We start from the raw sequence: 27,409 nt of genomic DNA, 5'->3' as shown, positions 1-27,409 counted from the left end.
GTTTTTTCACTACCATTTGATGCATCAAGCCATGAGGAAAGTTTCTAGGCCTCACATGGTGGCTAAGTCAGTAAGATTCTAGTCGCCTCCTCTGGATCTTCTGCTCTGAAATGTCTAATCTCAAGCTGGGAGGAACACCTACCTTACAAGGTTGTGCTAAACCTAGTCACCCACCCACCTTTACCTTGACACCAAACTCAGTCCTATATACATGGTCCTCAACCCCTCTCAGAAAGCATCACATAGCCACACTGCCATGCCAACCTGCTCTGAGACATCAATGTAGGCATCGAAACTTGTAGTGAACATGGCAGACAGGACTGTTTTACCCACCATCTTTCTGACAGTCACAGTCAGGCGGTTTGTGGGACCGATCTGTTAACTAGGTCAAAATCCTCCATCAGGTAACAAGCACCAATGCTTACAAGTGTTCATACATAAAAGCTACAGAACTTCTTGGTCATGTTTGAGGACCTCAATGTGGGCCATTTGTGGAGGAACTAAATGCCAAGGACAAGAATGAGACAAATGAAATTTGTTTTATTCCTTTTTACCGTATATTAATACACATCTACTCAGGGGCCCCTCGACACCTAAAATACTACCCTGTACAAATGAAAAACTTTCCTCAAAATTTTTTTCCCCTTTCACAAAAATTCCTCCTTCTGCCTCTTCCAAACGTACTCTGGTCTTTGGTTGGCATCAGATTGACACAAAAGCTGTGAAACTACTTGGTCATTTCTTCTTGGGTAGCCTAAACCCCAAAAGAAGACGTCAGACTTCCTAAATTAAGATCTCTACAGATCCTAAAAACCCCAAAATTTCAGACTACCCAAACCGTCTAAAATAACACAAACCCCAGTACAGGCTCTATGCTCAGTCGCTCCCCTCTGAATCAGCATATTCGGCCAACTTCGATTCAACATTTGTGTAGACCGTTCTAACCAAGCACAGAATGTCAGCGCGCCCTCGTCATGGCTAAACAGTTTAGTGCCCCTTCCCACCCTTCTCTGGCTCCTGTAAAGCCAGAATGGTAAATCAAGAAAAATTATGTGAAACAAGTAGGTGACAAGGTGAACTGAACCGCTGCAGCGAACAGACTCATTACCAAGTTACATAACGTGATGCACAAGTATACCACAAGCAATAATACAAGAGCAAAAGAAAAAATAATATTCCACTCGTAGCGCACTCATCTTCATAAGCGCCAGTGGATTTATGCTGCAGGGTGAGTGTGCTTGTGCATATCCGTTCACTTGCTTACAACCAGTAGTTAATTTTTGGGATTCTGTGATCCTCACATATATGGGCGGGCAGTGACCCAATTAAATGACTCTGCTACCTAGTTTATTATTTTATTACATTTAGAGTGCTGAATCTCTTTGCTCTGTACATTACTTCACTGCGTTATTATATGTGATAAGTTACGTTTTTTCTTATAGAGATGCATCCACGAGGGTTGCTTTTTATTCCTTTGGTACATGATTCACAGTATGAAGGACTGAGGTGTGTGCATATAATAAACCATATAATAAAAAAACACAAACGTAAGTGGGAAATAATTGTATAACAAATATTTTTAAAAGGGCTCATACCTTTATAAAATAAAAAAAAAACAATACTCACCTCACCGATCCAGTTACAAAATATATGTAGTCCTGGCTGGTCTCCGCTTCCTAGTTCTAATTTTATAAACAGGAAATACTCCTTCAGCCAATCACAGGCTGAGGTGGGCGGGCCTTCCAACCATTACTGTTATGGTTCTCAATGGCAAGAGAACATCGCCCAGCAAACATAAGTACTAGCTCTTGGAAGGATGGAAACTAAACTGACCATGAACTAAACCTGCCGCACAACTAACAGTAGCCGGGTAGCGTTGCCTACGTTTTTTATCCCTAGACGCCCAGCGCCGGCCGGAGGACTAACTAATCCTGGCAGAGGAAAATATAGTCCTGGCTCACCTCTAGAGAAGTTTCCCCGATAGGCAGACAGAGGCCCCCACATATATTGGCGGTGATTTTAGATGAAATGACAAACGTAGTATGAAAATAGGTTTAGCAAAATTGAGGTCCGCTTACTAGATAGCAGGAAGACAGAAAGGGCACTTTCATGGTCAGCTGAAAACCCTATCAAAATACCATCCTGAAATTACTTTAAGACTCTAGTATTAACTCATAACATCAGAGTGGCAATTTCAGATCACAAGAGCTTTCCAGACACAGAAACGAAACTACAGCAGTGAACTGGAACAAAATGCAAAAACAAACGAGGACTAAAGTCCAACTTAGCTGGGAGTTGTCTAGCAGCAGGAACATGCACAGAAAGGCTTCTGATTACAATGTTGACCGGCATGGAAGTGACAGAGGAGCAAGGTTAAATAGCGACTCCCACATCCTGATGGAAACAGGTGAACAGAGGGGATGATGCACACCAGTTCAATTCCACCAGTGGCCACCGGGGGAGCCCAAAATCCAATTTCACAACAGTACCCCCCCCCCTCAAGGAGGGGGCACCGAACCCTCACCAGAACCACCAGGGCGATCAGGATGAGCCCTATGAAAGGCACGGACCAGATCGGAGGCATGAACATCAGAGGCAGTCACCCAAGAATTATCCTCCTGACCGTATCCCTTCCATTTGACCAGATACTGGAGTTTCCGTCTGGAAACACGGGAGTCCAAGATTTTTTCCACAACGTACTCCAACTCGCCCTCAACCAACACCGGAGCAGGAGGCTCAACGGAAGGCACAACCGGTACCTCATACCTGCGCAACAATGACCGATGAAAAACATTATGAATAGAAGAAGATGCAGGGAGGTCCAAACGGAAGGACACAGGGTTAAGAATCTCCAATATCCTGTACGGGCCGATGAACCGAGGCTTAAACTTAGGAGAAGAAACCCTCATAGGGACAAAACGAGAAGACAACCACACCAAGTCCCCAACACAAAGCCGAGGACCAACCCGACGCCGGCGGTTGGCAAAAAGCTGAGTCTTCTCCTGGGACAACTTCAAATTGTCCACTACCTGCCCCCAAATCTGATGCAACCTCTCCACCACAGCATCCACTCCAGGACAATCCGAAGATTCCACCTGACCAGAAGAAAATCGAGGATGAAACCCCGAATTACAGAAAAAAGGAGACACCAAGGTGGCAGAGCTGGCCCGATTATTGAGGGCAATCTCCGCTAAAGGCAAAAAAGCAACCCAATCATCCTGATCTGCAGACACAAAACACCTCAAATATGTCTCCAAGGTCTGATTCGTCCGCTCGGTCTGGCCATTAGTCTGAGGATGGAAAGCAGACGAGAAAGACAAATCTATGCCCATCCTAGCACAGAATGCTCGCCAAAATCTAGACACGAATTGGGTTCCTCTGTCAGAAACGATATTCTCCGGAATACCATGCAAACGGACCACATTTTGAAAAAACAGAGGAACCAACTCGGAAGAAGAAGGCAACTTAGGCAGGGGAACCAAATGGACCATCTTAGAGAAACGGTCACACACCACCCAGATGACAGACATCTTCTGAGAAACAGGAAGATCCGAAATAAAATCCATCGAGATGTGCGTCCAGGGCCTCTTCGGGATAGGCAAGGGCAACAACAATCCACTAGCCCGAGAACAACAAGGCTTGGCCCGAGCACAAACGTCACAAGACTGCACAAAGCCTCGCACATCTCGAGACAGGGAAGGCCACCAGAAGGACCTTGCCACCAAATCCCTGGTACCAAAGATTCCAGGATGACCTGTCAACGCAGAAGAATGAACCTCAGAAATGACTTTACTGGTCCAATCATCAGGAACAAACAGTCTACCAGGTGGGCAACGATCAGGTCTATCCGCCTGAAACTCCTGCAAGTCCCGCCGCAGGTCTGGAGAAACGGCAGACAATATCACTCCATCCTTAAGGATACCTGTAGGTTCAGAGTTACCAGGGGAGTCAGGCTCAAAACTCCTAGAAAGGGCATCCGCCTTAACATTCTTAGAACCCGGCAGGTAGGACACCACAAAATTAAACCGAGAGAAAAACAACGACCAGCGCGCCTGTCTAGGATTCAGGCGTCTGGCGGACTCAAGATAAATTAGATTTTTGTGGTCAGTCAATACCACCACCTGATGTCTAGCCCCCTCAAGCCAATGACGCCACTCCTCAAAAGCCCACTTCATGGCCAAAAGCTCCCGATTCCCAACATCATAATTCCGCTCGGCGGGCGAAAATTTACGCGAGAAAAAGGCACAAGGTCTCATCACGGAACAATCGGAACTTCTCTGCGACAAAACTGCCCCAGCTCCGATTTCAGAAGCGTCGACCTCAACCTGAAAAGGAAGAGCAACATCAGGCTGACGCAACACAGGGGCGGAAGAAAAGCGGCGCTTAAGCTCCCGAAAGGCCTCCACAGCAGCAGGGGACCAATCAGCAACATCAGCACCCTTCTTAGTCAAATCAGTCAATGGTTTAACAACATCAGAAAAACCAGCAATAAATCGACGATAAAAGTTAGCAAAGCCCAAAAATTTCTGAAGACTCTTAAGAGAAGAGGGTTGCGTCCAATCACAAATAGCCTGAACCTTGACAGGATCCATCTCGATGGAAGAGGGGGAAAAAATATATCCCAAAAAGGAAATCTTTTGAACCCCAAAAACGCACTTAGAACCCTTCACACACAAGGAATTAGACCGCAAAACCTGAAAAACCCTCCTGACCTGCTGGACATGAGAGTCCCAGTCATCCGAAAAAATCAAAATATCATCCAGATACACAATCATAAATTTATCCAAATAATCACGGAAAATGTCATGCATAAAGGACTGAAAGACTGAAGGGGCATTTGAAAGACCAAAAGGCATCACCAAATACTCAAAGTGGCCCTCGGGCGTATTAAATGCGGTCTTCCACTCATCCCCCTGCTTAATACGCACCAAATTATACGCCCCACGGAGATCTATCTTAGAGAACCACTTGGCCCCCTTTATGCGAGCAAACAAATCAGTCAGCAGTGGCAACGGATATTGATATTTAACCGTGATTTTATTCAAAAGCCGATAATCAATACACGGTCTCAAAGAGCCATCTTTCTTAGCCACAAAGAAAAAACCGGCTCCTAAGGGAGATGACGAAGGACGAATATGTCCCTTTTCCAAGGACTCCTTTATATATTCTCGCATAGCAGCATGTTCAGGCACAGACAGATTAAATAAACGACCCTTAGGGTATTTACTACCCGGAATCAAATCTATGGCACAATCGCACTCCCGGTGCGGAGGTAATGAACCAAGCTTAGGTTCTTCAAAAACGTCACGATATTCAGTCAAGAATTCAGGAATCTCTGAGGGAATAGATGATGAAATGGAAACCACAGGTACGTCCCCATGCTTCCCCTTACATCCCCAGCTTAACACAGACATAGCTTTCCAGTCAAGGACTGGGTTATGAGATTGCAGCCATGGCAATCCAAGCACCAACACATCATGTAGGTTATACAGCACAAGAAAGCGAATAATCTCCTGATGATCCGGATTAATCCGCATAGTTACTTGTGTCCAGTATTGTGGTTTATTACTAGCCAATGGGGTGGAGTCAATCCCCTTCAGGGGTATAGGAGTTTCAAGAGGCTCCAAATCATACCCACAGCGTTTGGCAAAGGACCAATCCATAAGACTCAAAGCGGCGCCAGAGTCGACATAGGCATCCGCGGTAATAGATGATAAAGAACAAATCAGGGTCACAGATAGAATAAACTTAGACTGTAAAGTGCCAATTGAAACAGACTTATCAAGCTTCTTAGTACGCTTAGAGCATGCTGATATAACATGAGTTGAATCACCGCAATAGAAGCACAACCCATTTTTTCGTCTTAAATTCTGCCGTTCACTTCTGGACAGAATTCTATCACATTGCATATTCTCTGGCGTCTTCTCAGTAGACACCGCCAAATGGTGCACAGGTTTGCGCTCCCGCAGACGCCTATCGATCTGGATAGCCATTGTCATGGACTCATTCAGACCCGCAGGCACAGGGAACCCCACCATAACATCCTTAATGGCATCAGAGAGACCCTCTCTGAAATTCGCCGCCAGGGCGCACTCATTCCACTGAGTAAGCACAGCCCATTTACGGAATTTCTGGCAGTATATTTCAGCTTCGTCTTGCCCCTGAGATAGGGACATCAAGGCCTTTTCCGCCTGAAGCTCTAACTGAGGTTCCTCATAAAGCAACCCCAAGGCCAGAAAAAACGCATCCACATTGAGCAACGCAGGATCCCCTGGAGCCAATGCAAAAGCCCAATCCTGAGGGTCGCCCCGGAGCAAGGAAATCACAATCCTGACCTGCTGAGCAGGATCTCCAGCAGAGCGAGATTTCAGGGACAAAAACAACTTGCAATTATTTTTGAAATTTTGAAAGCAAGATCTATTCCCCGAGAAAAATTCAGGCAAAGGAATTCTAGGTTCAGATATAGGAACATGAACAACAAAATCTTGTAAATTTTGAACTTTCGTGGTGAGATTATTCAAACCTGCAGCTAAACTCTGAATATCCATTTTAAACAGGTGAACACAGAGCCATTCCAGGATTAGAAGGAGAGAGAGAGAGAGAAAGGCTGCAATATAGGCAGACTTGCAAGAGATTCAATTACAAGCACACTCAGAACTGAAGGGAAGGGGAAAAAAAAAAAAAAAAAAAAATCTTCAGCAGACTTCTCTTTTCTCTCCTTTCTCTGTCAATTAATTTAACCCTTTTTTGGGGCCGGTCAAACTGTTATGGTTCTCAATGGCAAGAGAACATCGCCCAGCAAACATAAGTACTAGCTCTTGGAAGGATGGAAACTAAACTGACCATGAACTAAACCTGCCGCACAACTAACAGTAGCCGGGTAGCGTTGCCTACGTTTTTTATCCCTAGACGCCCAGCGCCGGCCGGAGGACTAACTAATCCTGGCAGAGGAAAATATAGTCCTGGCTCACCTCTAGAGAAGTTTCCCCGATAGGCAGACAGAGGCCCCCACATATATTGGCGGTGATTTTAGATGAAATGACAAACGTAGTATGAAAATAGGTTTAGCAAAATTGAGGTCCGCTTACTAGATAGCAGGAAGACAGAAAGGGCACTTTCATGGTCAGCTGAAAACCCTATCAAAATACCATCCTGAAATTACTTTAAGACTCTAGTATTAACTCATAACATCAGAGTGGCAATTTCAGATCACAAGAGCTTTCCAGACACAGAAACGAAACTACAGCAGTGAACTGGAACAAAATGCAAAAACAAACGAGGACTAAAGTCCAACTTAGCTGGGAGTTGTCTAGCAGCAGGAACATGCACAGAAAGGCTTCTGATTACAATGTTGACCGGCATGGAAGTGACAGAGGAGCAAGGTTAAATAGCGACTCCCACATCCTGATGGAAACAGGTGAACAGAGGGGATGATGCACACCAGTTCAATTCCACCAGTGGCCACCGGGGGAGCCCAAAATCCAATTTCACAACACATTACTGCACCAGATAGCAGAGACCAGCCAACACTAGATATGTGTTGGAACTGGAGCTGCAAGGAAACTAGAGTGAGTATCGATTTTTTTTCTGATTCTTTTTTTTTTTTATACCAGTCTGAGCCCTTGTAAAACTATGTTTTTATCCCCTTTTAATTAGTATGTATTCCACTTTCTTGTATTTAGTATATGCACAAACATCAGAAAGGAAATTGCAAAGGATTGGAAAGGGTGAGTATTATTTATTTACTTTTTTTAATGATGGAACACCCCTTAAAGGTAAAGGTATAGAATCATATTAAAATAGGTAAAAAGAACAACAAGATTCTCTTGCTCCTCACAGGCCACGGTGTGGTGTGCTGAAGGAAGTGGTATAGTAGCGAGGCACGACTTTATCTTATTGGCTCTTAAACCATCTTTAAGAAGAGGGTAATGGTTGGGAAACTTTGTGATGCCCCTTCTCATTCATTTTCATGTAATTTAATCTAGAAATTTCAAGATTTTTGATTTATTAGTTGGAAGGACTCAAAGATTTGGAGCAACTTGTTGCAATAGGTTAACATCGAGAAGGGAAATTTTCTGTAGCAATTAGTGGTATTATCGTAGGAACAAAGGAGTCCATGTTTTCACCTGCGTAGGAGGGTTTTGAAATTCAATGTGAAAAATTTAAACGCTGCAGTTTCTTTCTCCAGTCATTGAGTGGAATCTCGCTAGTTAAGGAAAAAGGTTAGTGGAAAGAAGAAAAATCTAACCCTGTCAGCAAAAACTACATATATCAATAAACAATGATTGGCAACGCCAGACAGGGTGAGTAATGAAGCTTAGTAAATACAGTAAGGTTAACGTTCCAAGAAACAGTCTATTTTGGGACTCTGTGGTACGTGCAAATTCTGAAAGCTATAATTTTATTTTCCCATAAACATTGCTGTAAATTGTTATTTTTTTCTGCAGGACTGAAAGACAGATAATAAACTTTCAAGATTTGTAGACCTACTATTGCATGCTTCAAACATGCCTCGATCACGCCCATCCTAAAAAGGAAATCCCATGACTAGTGTTGAGCGATACCTTCCGATACTCAAAGGTATCGGTATCGGATGGTATCGGCCAATATCCAAAAAATATCGGATATCGCCGATACCGATACCCGATACCAATGCAAGTCAATGGGAGACAAGTATCGGAAGGTATCCTGGATGGTTCCCAGGGTCTGAAGGAGAGGAAACTCTCCTTCAGGCCCTGGGATCCATATTCATGTAAAAAATAAAGAATTAAAATAAAAAATATGGATATACTCACCCATCCGGCGGCCCCTGGACTTTACTGATGTAACCGGCAGCCTCCGTTCCTAAGAATGAGGAGTTTAGGACCTTCGATGACGCCGCAGCTTGTGATTGGTCGCGTGACCGCTCATGTGACCGCTCACGCGACCAATCACAAGCCGCGACGTCATCGCAGGTCCTAAACTCACTGCATTCTTAGGAACGGAGGCTGCCGGTTACATCGGTAAGGTCCAGGGGCCGCCGGACGGGTGAGTATATCCATATTTTTTATTTTAATTCTTTATTTTTTACATGAATATGGATCCCAGGGCCTGAAGGAGAGTTTCCTCTCCTCCAGACCCTGGGAACCATACACTGGGAACTTCCGATTCCGATTTCCGATATCACAAAAATATCGGAACTCGGTATCGGAATTTCCATACCGCAAGTATTGGCCGATACCCGATACTTGCGGTATCGGAATGCTCAACACTACGCCATGACCCATCCTCTCTTGTCTCTGGAACTTGTCTTCTTGACTTGGAACAACAAGTCCATCTTGAATTATCCTCCCACCTCTCTTCCTACTCCCTCTTTGACCGCTTACAATCTGGCTTCCGACTGCATCATTCACCCGAAACTGACCTACTAACTGCCAAATCCAAGCGACACTACTCTGTCCTCCTCCTCCTGGACCTGTCATCTGCTTTTGACATGGTCGACCATTCCCTCTTCATACAGACCCTCTCATCCCTTGGCATCACAGATTTGTGCCCTATCCTGGATCTCTTCATACCTAACAGACCGGACAGTCACCATCTCCCACTCACACACCACCCCCTCATCTTGCTCATCTTGCCTCCTATCAGTCGGTGTTCTCTAAGGCACTGTTCTAGGACCTCTGCTCTTCTCAATTTACACATTTGGCCTGACGACACACAGATCTACCTCTCTGGACCAGATATCACCACCCTACTAACCAGAATCCCTCAATGTCTGTCCGTTATTTCATCCTTCAATGCTCGATTTCTAAAACTTAACATGAACAAAACAGAATTCATCATCTTTCCCTCATCTTACTCAACCCCCAATTATCTATTAAAGTAAATGGCTGCCCACTCTCCCCAGTCCCACAAGCTTGCAGCCTCGGGGTAATCCTTAACTTGGATCTCTCTTTCAAACCACATATACAAGCCCTTTCCACTTCAGCTCAAAAATATTTCCCGGATCTGCACATTCCTCAGCCTAGAATCTGCAAAAACCCTAGTCCATGCCCTCATCATCTCCCGCAGTGACTACTACAACCTCCTGCTCTGTGGCCTCCCCTCTAAAACTCTCGCACCCCTCCAATCTATTCTAAACTCTGCTGCCCGACTAATCCACCTTACCCCCCGCTATTCCCCGGCCTCTCCCCTCTGTCAATCCCTTCACTGGCTCCCTATTACCCAGAGACTCCAGTACAAAACCCTAACCATGGCATACAAAGCCATCCACAACCTGTCTCCTCCATTCATCTGTGACCTCGTCTCCCGGTATTTTCCTGCACGCAACCTCCGATCCTCACAAGATCTCCTTCTCTATTCCCCTCTTATCTCCTCTTCCCACAATCGCATACAAGATTTCTCCTGCGTATCCCCCATACTGTGGAACTCTCTACCCCAACATATCAGACTCTCACCTACCATGGAAACCTCCAAAAAAAGCCTGAAGACCCACCCTTTCCGACAAGCCTACAACCTGCAGTAACCACCGATCAACCAAACCGCTGCATGACCAGCTCTATCCTCACCTACTGTATTCTCACCCATCCCTTGTACATTGTCAGCCCTCGCGGGCAGGGTCCTCTCTCCTCCTGTACCAGTTGAATGGTACTGTTTAAGATAATTGTACTTGTTTTTATTACGTATACCCTTTTTCACATGTAAAGTGCCATGGAATATATGGCGCTATAATAATAAATAATAATAATAGATGGGTCATGGCATTGTGAGTTCCAGAGAAAGCAGAAAAAGGTGAAACTGGGTGAAAATATTTATTGAGAGACCCTTTAGGAAGAAGAAATATAGAACTATAGATATGCCTTGGGGAAGGAGGGCGAGTGTGGTTCATCCATAAGAAAAAAACAGACAGAACAGAAACAGGTGGTCCAAGATTAGATTAAAAAAAAAAATAAATAAACAAATGTATAGAGATTGTGCACTTTATTACAGCTCCATTCTCTTTTTGTTTTGGGGAGATTTTTTTTTTTTTTTTAGAAGAGATAGGCCATGGTTTTCTAACCTAGGACAACCCATGTAAGGATAATAAACTATCTTCATGCCAAGAAAATCTAAGCTCCACCAGTCAGTGTAAGAGTAGTTTGAGTACACTGGTTTGGGGGAAGCATTTCAGGATTTGGAACTTCGAAACTTTTTGACTTTTTTTTTGCTTGTTTTACAGAATTTTAGAGCTATTAAAGGTATAAAGTAGAACTGAACGGACAAAAAGGTTACTAATATATTGAGGAAAAGTATTACTTATCTGCAGCCTCCTACTCTCTGGCCTCCCCTCCAGCACTCTGGCACCACTCCAATCCATCCTTCATTCTGCTGCCCGACTAGTCTCCCCGCTATTCCCCAGCCTCTGCCCTATGCCATGCCCTTCACTGGCTTCCTATCATCCAGAGACTCCAGTTCAAAACTCTAACTATGACATACAAAGCCATCCACAACCTGTCTCCTCCATACATCTGTGACCTCGTCTCCCGGTACTTTCCTGCATGGAACCTCCAATCCTCACAAGATCTCCTTCTCTACTCCCCTCTCATCTCTTCTTCTCACAACCACATCCAAGACTTCTTCTGTGCTTCCCCCATACTCTGGAACTCTCTACTCCAACACATCAGACTCTCGCGTACCACAGAAACCTTCAAAAAGAACCTGAAGACTCACCTCTTCCGACAAGCCTACAACCTGCAGTGATCCTCAACCTACTGAACCGTCACACAACCAGCTCTACCCTCTCCTAGTGTATCCTCACTCATCCCCTGCAGACCGTGAGCCCTCGCGGGCAGGGTCCTCCCTCCTTCTGTACCTGTGTGCCTTGTTTTTTGATCATGTTTATTGTACTTGTCTATATTTGCCCCCTTTTTCACATGTAAAGCGCCATGGAATAAATGGCGCTATAAAAATGTATAATAATAATAATCTGGTCTGGACATGTAGTTTATGTATCTCCACCCAAACAAAGTATCAAAAAACTCATGTAAATTAGCAGACACTTACATTGAATGTTGGTCAGGTTGACGTTGGTGGTGATATTGTCCTGGAAATCAAAAGGTATCTTGGGCTGATAGACCTCACAAAATATTTGACGGCCAAACAAATCCGGTGTCGTCATCATGTACAATTGACTCCTCTTACTCATCGTTCCATCGGAGTGCGTAATGGATTCTTCTTCTGAAGTGTAATTTATTCCATTTGTAATCCACTGGATCTCTGCGGCTGGTTTTGCCGAGTACACCAAACACTCGGCCACCAAATTAACACAAGGAGCAATTAAGCCTTTCTTAAGCACTTGATTTACTGTAGGTAGAACTGCAAAAAAAATATTAAGTGCTTATGTTAATATTTATCATCTATGTGAAAACTTAATTGGCATTGTCTGACTACAAGATTGTTGACTATTTCCCTACAACCAGTACAGCTCTAGGGTATAACACAGGATGTAACTCAGGATCAGTAATGTAATGTATGTACACAGTGACTGCACCAGCAGAATAGTGAGTGCAGCTCTGGAGTATAATACAGGATGTAACTCAGGATCAGTAATGTAATGTATGTACACAGTGACTGCACCAGCAGAATAGTGAGTGCAGCTCTGGGGTATAATACAGGATGTAACTCAGGATCAGTAATGTAATGTATGTACACAGTGACTGCACCAGCAGAATAGTGAGTGCAGCTCTGGAGTATAATACAGGATGTAACTCAGGATCAGTAATGTAATGTATGTACACAGTGACTGCACCAGCAGAATAGTGAGTGCGGCTCTGGAGTATAATACAGGATGTAACTCAGGATCAGTAATGTAATGTATGTGCACAGTGACTGCTCCAGCAGGATAGTGGGTGCAGCTCTGCTCAGCTGCTACTCACTGTGCTGATTGTGGGTGCGGTCGCTGCTGAACCTGCAGTGTGCTCCTGAGCTCCTGAGAACCACCACCTCTCCACCCAGGGACCTGCTCTCTCTCTTACCCAGGGAGGGAGTGGGTTTCCTGGGATGAGTGAAGGAGCCAAGTCCCAGGCTTCTGCTTCCCGGACCAGGCTGGCGGGGGGCAGAAGGAACCAGCAACCAGCCTGCACATCAGAGGATTCGGGGGTGAGACGCTCCACCAGGAGTCGCAGCAATGTGGTTCCTACTCCCCCCAGGCCTGCAGAGACCCAGAGAAGCCGCAAGGCTTCCATGGAGGAGAAGCCTGCTAGCGTGCAGGATGACGGCCCTTCCGGAGGAAAGCTGAGTGCTCACGGAGGTGAGGCCGACCTCACTGAGGAGGGTTGGGCGCTGCAGAGACCCCGGAAGTCTGTGTCCACCTATGCCTCCCGGGTCATGAGCCACCTTCGTGAGTATGAAGAGGCAAGCAAGAGATTGAGAAGGCTCCTGGAGGAGCTGCGCTGCACAAGCGCAAAAGCTGCAGGCACCTCCAGACCCAGGAAGATGCAATTCCAGGCTGAGGTAAAGAGGCTGAAGCTGGAAATTAATGACCTAGAGGTAAGAAAAGCCTTTATCCAAGAAAAAAGTGGACCATTTAAAGAAAAATTGCAAAATGAAGACCGATTCAGAGAAATGGCTGATAACAGAGAGCAAAGGCAGATAGGGCTGCAGCCTGGGAGCCAGGTGGATGATGATGATGATGATGATGATGATGAGAAGAAGGAGGATGACCAGCAGAAAGCCCCACCTGGCGGCCTGCTTAGTCACTCACAGGCCACGTGCAGCGAGCTCCCTGCTGGACAGGCGACAATGACATCTCGTCGCAGTTCTGCTGGCTCTGGGGAGGACAGTGACATCGGCCAGGGAGGGGCGCTAATGGCAGAGATCAAGCTCCTGGAGTCCCCAGTGTGCTTTCAGAACTTCCATCTTGGTGATGATTTGCCAGAGGAGGCACCTGGGGGCCACAAGAAAAAGGTAAAGAAGATCAAACCTAAGCTCCAGGAAGCGGTAAGCTATGTGTATGCCCCCCTCCCTGTACCCCCTGAGTCGGCTGCAGGGTCAGCTCGCTGTATAAGCCCCGTTGCCCAGCCCAGCCCGGGTTCTGCTGTGGATCCGGTGCAAAGGCGCGGGGAGACTACAAAGCAATGTAGTGAGGCGCAGAGCTCCATCTCTGCTTGTAGTAGCGGGGACGTAGCAGCAGGGGCATCAGCCGAGAGGCTGGACAGTGAGGGCGGCCCGGCGGCGGGCGAAAAATCAGGCCACGATACTGTGGTGCGCTCCCCAGTGGGAGGGGGGAGCAGCCCGGTGTCAGGGGCAGCTCCGGTAGCCTCGGTGCCCCTGAATGCTGTTGCCGCTGATCACTTAGTTGAGAAGTGGCGGCAGTGTGAGGGGGTTACCGGGGCTGGGCGTTCCGGTCCTCCCACCAAAGTCCTATTCTGTGTTGGCGCCGCTGGTCAACAAGATCCTGATGCTAAGGATCAGCGGTGCCTCACAGCAGCTAAAGATCAACGGCGCCTGGTAGCAACCATGAAGCAGCGGAAAATATCAACTGATGATGCGGAGGGCACACATAAAACCAGGGGTGAGGTCACCTCCAGTTCTGTGGAGGAGACTCAGCCCCTTGTGCCAGATGATGCGGAGGCCAAAGTGTCACCCCCTGTTGTCACTGGTCCAGCAGGAGTGAATGTGATGGTGGGTATGGATGAGGAAAACTCTTTGTCTAGTGGTGTGGTTGCTGGTTTGGTGGAGGGTGAGGAGGTTATGGAGGTGGGTAATGGTGATGCTGTTGGTGTGGATGTGGTCACTGGTCCGGTTGCCCCCCCGGTGGTGGCAGCACCTGTCAGGAGTTATGCCGCTGTCACCTCCGGGGGAAATAGGGCGTCCTCCTCGTCTCTGGGCTCTGGGGGCGGCATGTTGCAACGGCGTCTCCTGGAGGCTCTAAAGAAGGGAGAGAGATCACTAATGGTAGAGGGTCGAGAGGTTGATCTATCCTTCTGGATAGAGAGGCATGGCCTCGGGGCCTTCCGAGAGCAAAGAGGGGGGGATACAGTGTGGTCCCTCCCAACAGCCGGGCCGGGTAGTGTGCGTAGGAATGTGGTCCGTCTTCGGTGGAGGGGCAGTGATGCATGTCCTCCAAGGTCGAAGGTTGTGGAGCTCCTGCTGAGGATGGGCTTCAAGGCGATTGACATCTACGCCTTGATACATCCCTATTCCACACCTGAGTTTGATGTCAGCTTTGTTCGGCCGGAGGGGCTTGAACTTTTCTGGTCGAACTATGAGTTGGCAAAAAATGAGCCCGGCTGGCGAGACTTTGCCGTTCAGGCGGTGTCTCGCCAAAATCAAGTCAAGAAAGTGACCGTGATGACGTGTAACGAGTCGCTTTCTTGTTATGACATCATGACGTGGCTTGGCCGGTATGGAGAGGTAGTGGAGATGCCAAAGAAAAACCGTGATGAGTTTGGTATCTGGTCAGGGGCCTGGACGTTTGTGGTAAAACTTAAGTGTTCAGGTGGTACGGTTGCCCACATACCATCATCTGCCTTCCTGGGTAAGGATCGTATCCTGGTCTTCTACCAGGGGCAACCGAAGCTCTGTCACAAGTGCGGCGACCCCACACACTTCAGCGCAAACTGCACTGTGCAGAAGTGTGCATTGTGTGGGGATGTCGGCCCTCTTGCTGCATCTTGTGTGGAGATTAGGTGCCATCTGTGTGGTGAGTTAGGTCACCCATTCAGCCGTTGTCCTCGCTCCTTCGCTAACGCAGTCGTGACCCCGGTGGGAGAAAGCCGTGAGGCTGATTCTGCTGGGGAAGGGACTAGCAAGGGTGAGGGAGCTGAGGGGCCAAGGAAGAAAAGCAATAAAAAGACGCCTGCCCAGCTAAGGTGTCTAGACAAGCGCAGACAGGATAGGGAGCTGGGCGAGCCTCGGGCTACTGGGGCGGCCCCTGTCCTGGATGCCAGTCTTGCTGCTGAGGCCCCAAGGGATGATGAGTTGGATGAGGAGGTCAGGAGGATCCACAGGGAGGAGAGTGCCACTGCCCCAGAGTCCTCCCATTATGAAAGTATGGATGAGGATAATAGGCAGTGGCTAGAGGACAAGCGTAAGCTCGGCACCAAAAAGAAGAGAAAGAAGGGAGAAAAAAAAAATCTTCTCTCACTCTGACCAAGGTACCTAAGGAAGGAAAAACCGACTCCCCTCTGGTTGGTCTTTCTAACCGGTTCCAAGCCCTTGAAAACATCTCTTCCTCTGAGGAGGAAGCTGAGGGTGAGGTTCTGGCTTCGGCGGGGCTCACAGGGGGCGCCGAGTCTCCTCCTTCTGGGAACATAAGATCTTTGGAGGGAGGGACTGGCCCAGAGTCCGGAGACGAGGACGAAAAAAATAAAGAACGCGTGGAAATTAGTGTTGAGCGATACCGTCCGATACTTGAAAGTATCGGTATCGGAAAGTATCGGCCGATACCGATACCCGATACCAATACAAGTCAATGGGACTCAAGTATCGGACGGTATCCCTGATGGTTCCCAGGGTCTGAAGGAGAGGAAACTCCGAGGGAACCGGCAGCGTTCTTTGCTTAAAATGCGCGCGTTTACTTCCTTCCGTGACGTCACGGCTTGTGATTGGTCGCGTGCCGCCCATGTGGCCGCACAGCAAGCCGTGACGTAATTTTCAGGTCCTGAATGCAGAATTAGGCATTCAGGACCTGAAATTACGTCACGGCTTGCTGTGATTGGTCGCGTCGCGGTCACATGGGCGACACGCAACCAATCACAAGCCGTGACGTAATTTTAAAATGCGCGCGTTTCCTGCCTCCCGTGACGTCACGGCTTGTGATTGGTCGCGTCGCCCATGTGACCGCGACGCGACCAATCACAAGCCGGAGCGTAATTTTAAAATCCTGAATGCCTAGAATTAGGCATTGAGGACCTGAAAATTACGTCACGGCTTGCTGTGATTGGTCGCGTCGTGGCCACATAGGCGGCACGCGACCAATCACAAGCCGTGACGTCACGGAAGGAAGTAAACGCGCGCATTTTAAGCAAAGAACGCTGCCGGTTCCCTCGGTGAGGTCCAGGCTGCGTCGGAGAGGTGAGTATAGCAATATTTTTTATTTTAATTCTTTCTTTTACACATTAATGTTGTTTCGATACCGATACCCGATATCACAAAAGTATCGGATCTCGGTATCGGAATTCCGATACCCTCAAGTATCGGCCGATACCCGATACTTGCGGTATCGGAATGCTCAACACTAGTGGAAATGGATACCTCCATGTCATTAAAGAGGGGGAAATATTCCTCCTATGAGGCAGAGGATAAGGGTAGTGGGAAAAAGAAAGCCATCTAATTCAATCACCAATGATGGCGGAACCCACTCCGTTGACGCTGGCGTCCATTAATGTCACCAGCATAAAGTCAAATACAGCTAGATTTGCGGCCTTTGATTTTCTCAGCCGGGTTGAAGCTGACATTTTCTTTTTGCAAGAGACCAGGCTGCCAAACATGGCAGATGTGTTTAAAGCTAAGAGGGAGTGGAGACTCGGGCCCTCCTATTGGTCTCTTGCGGCCGAGCCGTATAGCGGAGTGGCGGTCCTTTTTACCGCACCGGTGGAATGCCGACGGGTTATTGAGTTAGAAATGGGGAGGTGCCTGATCTTAGATGTCCTCATGAAGGGACAAGAGCTCCGGCTCATTAACATCTATGGTCCCCAATCTAAGTGCGACCGGAAGTGTCTCTTTATGAGGATCAAGCCCTACCTTTTTACAAGTCGGCAGGTTGTCTTTGGAGGGGACTTCAATGCTGTCACGAGGCCCCGAGATAGAGGAGGTTCCAGAGACAAGCTGACTTATGATAGCGTCACCCTTAATAGTATAGCTAGTGAGGCTCGCCTGGTGGATGTCCACATTCGGCACACCCCAGGCCACGAGGGGTTCACCTATCATAGAGGTAACTGTAGGTCCAGAATAGATAGGTTTTATTTAAAGGAGGAAGCTGTCTCTTCAGCAGTGTCTGTTGTTGAGGTGGAGTTCTCCGACCACTGTTTAATTTTGTTTTCTCTGAATGTTACAGAGACCATCCGGATGGGAAGAGGCTTTTGGAGGCTCAATTCGTCTCTCTTGGAAGAAGCGGAGATAAGACAGTCCTTTGAGGATTTTCTTCAGAGCCAGGTACCCTTACTGGATCTTTGTAGTAGTAGGTCAGAGTGGTGGAAGATGTTCAAGGAAAGGGTGGCGAGATTCTTCCGCCAGCTCTCGAGCCTCAGGAGTCTGAGCAGGTACCGCCTGTATCAGGGTCTGAGGAGGAAACTCGAGCATCTTGTCTCAACTGGAGGTAGCCGCGAGATCTCCAGAGTGAAATCTTTGCTTATGAGGTGTCAGTACGATAGACACGCATCTTTGGTTTTTGAGAGGGATTACGGGAAGTACCGCTCGCCCGACCCTTACAGAAACTGCAAGATGTCAGTGAATAGTAAAGTGGTTACAGGACTGGTCGACACTACGGGGTCCCTGAGGCGATCCAGATCAGGGATCCTGGAGGTTGTCAGATCCTTCTACTCGCACCTCTTGGGGAAGAGGGATCTTGATTGGGATGAGATGTCGGCTTTCCTGGCAGAAGCTGTCCCCGAACCAGGGGTAGACCCCTCTCTTGACGTTTTGACAGAAATGATCAGGGAAGAGGAAGTTCAGTTGGCGATTGAAGGGCTTGCCCCCAAAAAATCGCCTGGTCCAGATGGCTTAACATCTGAATTCTATAAGACCTTTAAGGACGTTTTGGTTCCCCTCTTGACTGAGGTATTCAATGAGTGTCTTTCCTCGGGCACTCTGCCGAAGTCAATGAGGAGGTCTGCTCTGATCATCTTGTCAAAGGGTAAGGACCCGTCTTGCATTGAGAATTGGCGTCCCATAGCGCTTCTCAATGCAGACAGGAAGGTTCTGGCAAAGGTGCTGTTTAATCGGCTGGTGAAATTTGCACCCCGACTCCTTTCGGGGGCCCAGCATTGCTCTGTTCTCTGTTCCAGGCCGCAGCACATTTAGTGCTGTGCTCTGTGTCCGAGAGGCAGTGGAGCAGGGTAGGGCTGGTCACTGGAAGGGGTACATGCTGTCACTGGACCAGGCAAAAGCGTTTGATCGGGTTAATCACGAGTACCTCTGGTCCGTCCTTCTGAGATATGGCCTGCCGGGGGGGTTTGTTGATTGGCTTAAGACCTTGTACAGTGGGGCAGAGAGTTTCCCGCTTGTGAATGGTTGGATTGGTAGCTCTTTTGAGGTTGGGTCCGGTGTTCGCCAGGGTTGTCCCTTGAGCCCGCTGCTGTACGTGTTTGCGATTGACCCTCTTCTTAGGAGGGTGGAGCGTGGACCGTTGGCCGGGATCGGGATGGATCAGGCAGCACCGGAAGCCACTCTGAGGGTGGTGGCATATGCCGATGATGTCACTGTTTGCTTCCTCTCATGAGGAGGCAGGGTGGCTGATGTCAGAGGTAGATCGCTACTCGGAGGCATCCGGGTCCAAGATCAACCGGGATAAGTGTGAGAGTCTCTGGCTGGGAGGAGGAGATCCTGGTTTTGATCTCCCGGACACCCTTCCAGGACCCAAAGTCTCTGCAAAAGTCCTTGGCATCGAATTTGGCCAGGGGGATTACCCCAAACAAAATTGGGATAGCAGGCTAGAGATCGCCACTCAGAAGGTGAACCAATGGAAGGGTTGGTCTTTGACCCTAAGGGAAAGGGTAAACCTGATCAAAACTTACCTGCTCCCTTTACTGATTTATCTGGGCAGTGTGTGCATCTTGCCGGAATCTCTCTGGACTCGGGTCTACAGTTTGTTCTTCCAACTGTTATGGGGGAATAGACTGAACCTGGTCAAGAGGGAGGTTACTTACCGTACGAGGAGACTAGGAGGGTTGGGTATGGTCAACCCTGTGGTATTCCTTGTGGATACCTTCATTAAGATCAATATCGCAAACCTCTGGAAAGAGAGGGCTCCTCCGTGGGTATTCTCCTGTAGGGGATGGTTTCAGCCTTTCTTCCAGGAATGGGAGACAGGAGGGCAAGTGAAGGATCTTCACACACCGCATGGACATCTTCCGGCTTACGCTACCTTGGTTCTGAAGGTAATTCGTCGGTGGGGTCTGGGAATGTGGGAGATCAGGACTCTGCCAAGGAAACTACTTGACAGTAGAGTTCTGTTGACCCATTTCCAGAGGCCTCTGGCGCTCAGGGACTGCCCAAGTCGGGATCTTGGGGTGGGTTTGCATCTTTTGAATTCTATCAGGATCCCCTCGAAGTTTTGGGACTTGGCTTGGCGCTGCTTCCATGGGAAACTGTGTGTGAGGGACAATCTGAAGTGTAGGAGCTCTGAGGACAGGAATTGTCCTCGGGAGCATTGTGGTACCTTGCTGGAAAGCATGGACCACTTCCTGCTTCATTGTCCCTTCAACACAGAGGTGTACAACAGGGTGGGCGCCTTCATTGGCTGGTCTCGGCTGGCCGGTCTCTCCTATGCGGAATGGGCCTATGGAGCATTCTGAGACCTGGGTGGTCGGGACCGCTGCACCTTATTTCTAGTTAGCGCAGTGGTTAGGTATCACACGTGGAACGCACGGTGCTTAGTATCGATGCAACGAAAAATCCTCCCAGTGGACGATGTGTTTAGGACCATACTCGGTGACCTGGTGAAGGTGCGCTCTCTGGAGTATGGGAGACTGGGCGCACGGAGGGTTGCGCTCCTCTGGAGGGGCTTTTCTTTTAGTGTGCCCTAGTCTGGTCATCTCCTTTCCTGGTGGTGGGCTGCTGCTGACACTGTAGATTTTTGTTTTGTTTGATCATTATACAGTGATGTAGGGCTGCAGGCGCCGAACTTGGGCTTCGTGAGTTGTGATTATTGTGGTGTGTGCTGCTGTATATAGTGTATATATTGTATATGGGGATATAGATTTGGGTGTAGGTCTTAGGTTGGGTGGTGGGAAAAGGGGGGAGGTGGGATTATCTTGTGGGACTATGGGACACTGGGTTGTTTGGGGGAAAAACTGGCACTGCCTGATCTGGCCTATGGACGTTGGACATGGACTGAGGCATGAGACGCAGGACCAGCTCTCAGGTCAGTGCGGGGGGTTGGGAATGGAGGATAGATTAGTATTGTATATATTTGTTTAATTTGTAGTTATTTTATTTAAAACTAAAAAAAAAAAAAAAAAAAAGTTCATGTATATAGTCTTTGTTTGCCATTGTTTATTTTATTTGTTATTATTATTTTGTTTGGTGACCGGACCTGAAGTTATTGTTCTGTATATACTGTATAATATGTGTGAGAGGAGAGAATGAGCGGCTGGACCAGTGTTCAGTATACTGATTATTTTCTGGCTAATATTTTTGTTATGTTTTCTGCTATTATTGTTATGTTTTTCATTTTTATAATAAAAGATCTACAGGATGTAACTCAGGATCAGTAATGTAATGTATGTACACAGTGACTGCACCAGCAGAATAGTGAGTGCAGCTCTGGAGTATAATACAGGAGGTAACTCAGGATCAGTAATGTAATGTATGTACACAGTGACTGCACCAGCAGAATAGTGAGTGCAGCTCTGGAGTACAATACAGGATGTAACTCAGGATCAGTAATGTAATGTATGTACACAGTGACTGCACCAGCAGAATAGTGAGTGCAGCTCTGGGGTATAATACAGGATGTAACTCAGGATCAGTAATGTAATGTATGTACACAGTGACTACACCAGCAGAATAGTGAGTGCAGCTCTGGAGTACAATACAGGATGTAACTCAGGATCAGTAATGTAATGTATGTACACAGTGACTGCACCAGCAGAATAGTGAGTGCAGCTCTGGAGTACAATACAGGATGTAACTCAGGATCAGTAATGTAATGTATGTACACAGTGACTGCACCAGCAGAATAGTGAGTGCAGCTCTGGAATATAATACAGGGTGTAACTCAGGATCAGTAATGTAATGTATGTACACAGTGACTGCACCAGCAGAATAGTGAGTGCAGCTCTGGGGCACAGGATAAAGAATCTGTCAGTACTGTAAACTCAGGCTTTGGGCTCATCTCTTGGGAAAAAAAATCTCTTATGGATCTAAGATATTATAAAATGGAGAGAGCTACCAAATAAAGTCTTCTTACCAAAAACTTGTAACTGAATTCTTCCTTCAATGGTACCGGATGGGAATGTAGTGAAGACACACTTGAAGAAGCCTTCATCGACCAGGCTCACGTTGAATATCTCGATGGATCCATCTTTGTATCCGTTACCCTTGAACCTGACTCTTTTTCCATGCGACATGTGATACCTGGCTCCGGTATCGTTCCTATAAGTAAGCAGTGTCACGCTGCCTCCGCTGCTCTGGATTTCCCAGGTGACTTGCTTGATTTCTTCATTGGTGTCAGCTCGGCATTGTAGCGCCACTTGAGATTCCAACCAAGCATAAACCATTCCTGGAACTCGGACTGAAAAAGAAGCACATGAGTAATGAACTCTTAGCCAAGCCGGGTCAATAACAGGGTTACATAAGAAAGGAGGTACATGTATCACCGACACGTGGGGACCTCTCCACCATTGGGGACGTGTTTGTGACACAGTCAGGCCTAGTTTCTTCCATGGGTTCTCGTTAACTCAACTTTTTGAAAACCCCAAACTGGGCCCAGCTGGAAAGATCGCCTCGTTACTTTTGCTTCCTCCTTCTCCAATAGAAGGATCAGAGATGGAGTTGTGCTATCGTCTGGTATAAAACACTGGCAGATGTAATGGGAGGTCCAGGGCCTCCCCCGGGGGCTTGGATGTAGTAATTGGATGCAGACATCTAAAGTCTTTCGATCCTCTCAGCTTTACGTACATCATTTGAAAATGTGTGAACCAACCCACACTAACTCTTTGGTCTGTGATATGTTGGTTTCTGTAGATTTCGGGGGAGCTCAAAGCAGATTTTGTTCAGGAGTTGGAAAAATAGCATGGTCGAGTGCTCCCACGGGAAATCTTTTCATAAAGCATGAAAGTCACCAACACTCTGCTGACCCCATAACTGCAGAGTCTAGACCTCCTCTGGTATAACATGAGCACACACACTGCATCCCCACCGGGAGCTTCATGGCCGGGCAGCTGCATGCAGCCGTACATCACCAAGCACAATGCTGAGCGTCAGATGGAGTGGTATAAAGCTCCACCACTGGACTCTGGAAGAGAGGTCTTCTGTGCAGTGATGGATCACACTTCTCTATCTGGAATCTGGTGATTCCAGGAGGACGTTTCCCCCTGACTGCATTGTGCCATTGTGCAGATGGTGGAGGAGGATAATGCTATGGGCTGTTATCAGAGGGCAGCCTCGGACCCTTAGTTCCATTGAACATAAACAAGACATCATGAACACTTTGTATCTTCATACCACGATATTTATGATGCACAGAAACGGCAGAGAAATATACTGTAGGTATAGTACAATGCCAAAGATTTCACTTACTTCTTACATTACATTATTGTAAATTCTACAATACCGTACATAAAGTATAAAGCACAGCCCATAGTCATCCATGTAGTATAATGCACTCCCATAGTCATCCATTTAGTATAATACACCCCCATCGTCATCCATAAAGTATAAAGCACAGCCTATAGTCATCCATGTAGTATAATGCACTCCCATAGTCCCCATAGTCATCCATAAATTATAAAGTACAGCCGATCGTCCTCCATATAGTATAAAACACAGCCCATAGTCCTCCATATAGTATAATGCACAGTCCAGTCATCCATAGCACAGCCCATAGTAATCCACATACCTACATATATAATGCACAGCCCATAGTACTCCATATAGTATAATACACTCCCATAGTCCTCCATATAGTAAAATGCAGTCACTCTATAGTCTTCCATGCAGTATAATGCATCCCCATAGTCATCCATATAGTATAATGCACAACCCATAGTCCTCCATATAGTATAATGCACAGCCCGTAGTCATTCATAAAGTATAATATACTCACATAGTACTCCATATAGTAAAATGCAGTCAGTTCATAGTCATCCTTGTAGTATAATGCACAGCCCATAGTCATGCATAAATTATAATACACAGCCCATAGACATCCATACAGTATCATGCACAGTCCATAGTCCTCCATATAGTATAATGTACAGGCCATAGTCATCTATAAAGTATAATGCACAGCCCATAGCCCTCTGTATAGTATAATGCACAGCCCATATTCCTCCATATAAAGTAATGCACAGCCCATAGTTATCCAAAAAGAATAATGCACAACCCATAGTCCTCTGTATAGTATAAAGCACAACCCATAATCACACAACCCATAGTCATCCATGTAGTATAATGCACATCCCATAGACCTCCATATATAATTCACAGCTTACAGTCCTCCGTAAAATATAATGCACCACCTATCATAGTTCTCCATCTTCATTTATAAAGTATAATACACCACCATATATTATGCACCATAGTCCTTTGTGTAATATAATGCAAAGCCCATATTCTTCCATACAGTATAATGCACTTCCATATAGCACAGCCCATAGTCCTCAGTATAGCATAATGCACAGCCCACAGTCATCCATGTAGTATAATACACAGCCCACAGACATCCATGCAGTATAATGCACAGCCCATAATAATCTATATAGTATAATGCACAGCTCATAGTCATCCATATAGTATCATGCACAGTCAATAGTCATCCATATAGTATTATGCACAGCCCATAGTCATCCATATGTAGTATAATGCACAGCCCATAGTCATCCATGTGGTACAATGCACAGTCCATAGTCATCCATGTAGTATAATGCACAGCCCATAATCATCCATATAGTATTATGCACAGCCCATAGTCATCCATATGTAGTATAATGCACAGCCCATAGTCATCCATGTGGTACAATGCACAGTCCATAGTCATCCATGTAGTATAATGCACAGCCCATAGTCATCTATATAGTATAATGCACAGCCCATAGTCATCTATATAGTATAATGCACAGCCCATAGTCATCCATATAGTATCATGCACAGCCCAAAGCCATCCATGTAGTAGTACGGCCACTGTGTAATCATTGATTAAAAAAATACAGCGCTATGCACACAGTGCCTCCATCACATCTCCAAATACAGTGTTAAGGTTTATCTGGGGTCCATCATAGTGTGTGGAGGGCTGTGTGGGGCCATTATACTGTCTTGGCACTGGCAGACCAGACCCGGCGACACAGCATGGGTGGACTGTAACCCGGCATGAGCAGACCGGTCCTGGTGACATGGCACGGACTGACCAATCAGGGGACGGGCAGACCCTGCCCAGTGACTCGGCATGAGAGGACCGGACCCAGCGACTCAGCATGGGCTGAACAGGCTCAGCACAGGCGGACAGGAACTGGCCATGGCAGACCAGAGCCTGCGACACAGCACAGACGGACAGGACCTGGAACGTGAAGACCAGTCCCGGCGACACCTCACATGCGGACGGACATGGCAAGGGCGAACCAGACCCGGCACAGGCAGACCAGACTGACCGGACCTGGCGAACTGGACCTGGTGACTCGGCATGTTTTTAATACTTTGCTCTATTGCAGCAGAGATCTTCTCTCTAGCCGACTTCATAACAAAAATGAGGATATCAGAGCCACCAATAATGATGGTGATTGGTCAGTACAAACACAGCTATTGTCTGCAAGGAACAAAAGCCCCTGCCAGTAATGTCTGCCGGTGCCTAGCAAGTGTCAGACACTGAGATCCCGAGCTGCTTGTCTCACACGGGGATGGATCAATGTCTGGAAGGAATTACACACTGGACTGTGATGAAGCCTCCGGGACATACACTTAGGTCTACTTATGGGAAAGACTTAACTCTTAACTGTACTGAATAGGAAATGACCCGTCACCCACCGTCCCCGAGAGAACAATTACAGCAAGACCAGAGTATTCATATTATTACTTTTATAAAACAGAAAACCTGAGGACGCGGCTACGTGAGGGCAGGTGCGCTGCATCCTTTGTAGGGTGAGACTTACCATAGCTTTTACTGCCACCATTTTGACGACCATCAGAATTTTTGATTGCTTTTTATTATATTTTTGGGAAGGGGACAAGGTACGTAAAAAGCAGCAATTCTAGGCGACGTTAAGAAGCAGCAATTGGAGCTTATGGATGCGACGATATCAGATGATTATATTTAATATTTGCAGGATTTTATTTGCAAAATGTAAGAAATTGAGGTCATTTACAGGTTTGTTTGTTCTTTTAACTGGTGAAATAAATGCCCCTTCAGGTCCGTAATAACCCACCGCAGAGGCGGACATGTCACTGGGGCAGCAGAACAGGGGCACAGAGGGTCGGGGGGCGACTTCTACCGCCAAACCAGCAAGAAGCTGAACTATTGGCCCCCAACGGACCCTTATACCGCCCTCAGCTGGGAGCCATCTTCTACCGGGGTCTGACACTGACCCATTGATAATCCCAAATATGTGTCACGGAGGTTGGGGGGCAGGTTGGGGACAATGGTTTATTTTCTGTACCCGTCTGTTCCCAGAGAAGATGCTCGGCTCCTCATTTTAGTAACTGTTCTGGAACCGTACGGTGAAGACTTGGCCAAAAATACGAATGTTAGAGTCTCAGATTCCTTATAGAATAAGTGAATAGAGAACAATATACAGAGGAGAGACCCCAGCAGAGCCCACCCCCGCCCTGTATCCCCCCTGATGGGGACCCCACATGTCAGAGCTATTCTCACCCATATGTAATATTGTATTCAGCAGTGAGACAGTGTACAGAGCAGAGGCAGAGATGTGACAGGAGCTACAGAAGCACAAAGGCTCCATGTCTGCACTGGCAGAACAGCAGAGGACGCAGAACATGCAGGAGACAGCAGCTACAGGGTTAACAGAGATAATTCTGCAGATTACTCACCCTGGCAGGGACAGAGGAGCAGAGTCAGCATCTACAGGGTTAACAGAGATAATTCTGGAGATTACTCACCCTGGCAGTGCCCGGCTTGGAGTAACAGAGACACACAGAGGAGCAGGAACAGCAGAGACATGGTGGACTCCCAGCTCTCTAAACATCTTTGTCTGTTCTGTCTCTGTCTGTGCAGTGTGACGTTTCACAAAAATGTTCACCACAAGGTGGCACCAGAGAGACCTCTGATGTTTCCACGGTCCGATGTTACAGCACAGTGGATGGGATCTCGACTATAAGTTCCGAGACACAGGCAGCAGACCTGTGTATCCGGACATGCGGTGCGTCTTTCTAGACCGCAGCATGTCTATTTACAATGCAGAGACGCTCCGTCCCCACTGCGTAAATTTCCCATTGACAATCATTAGATGCGGGAAAACCGCATCTAATTATTAGTCACATGCGTAATAACTGCGTAAATGCAGCTTACTACTCATGCAAAGTAATTTAAATAATGTCTTAGGGTATGTTTCCACGGTCA

General features: G+C 47.0%; 1 protein-coding gene across 4 annotated transcripts in view; it reads right to left on the bottom strand.

The window, feature by feature from the left end:
- LOC143815003 (nectin 1a-like) overlaps positions 1–27,089 on the bottom strand; it is a 93,259-nt gene extending 66,170 nt beyond the window's left edge. For all 4 annotated transcript variants that reach the window (XR_013223663.1, XR_013223664.1, XM_077293774.1 and 1 more), the window contains exons 1-3: positions 26,950–27,089; positions 22,091–22,414; positions 12,022–12,333 (exon numbers count right to left, since the gene is read on the bottom strand). Coding sequence is in view for 2 of the 4 variants with exons in the window: in XM_077293774.1 (XP_077149889.1) it covers positions 12,022–12,333; positions 22,091–22,414; positions 26,950–27,010 (697 nt within the window). In the remaining 2 variants the exon portion in view is untranslated. The remainder of the gene's footprint in view (positions 1–12,021; positions 12,334–22,090; positions 22,415–26,949) is intronic.
- Positions 27,090–27,409: the final 320 nt, after the last annotated feature.

This window comes from Ranitomeya variabilis, chromosome 3, assembly GCF_051348905.1.
Source record: "Ranitomeya variabilis isolate aRanVar5 chromosome 3, aRanVar5.hap1, whole genome shotgun sequence".
In the NCBI taxonomy this organism is placed as follows: Eukaryota; Metazoa; Chordata; class Amphibia; order Anura; family Dendrobatidae; genus Ranitomeya; species Ranitomeya variabilis.
The sequence above is the reverse complement of the archived record's forward strand: the minus strand, read 5'-3'. Positions and strand labels throughout refer to the sequence as shown.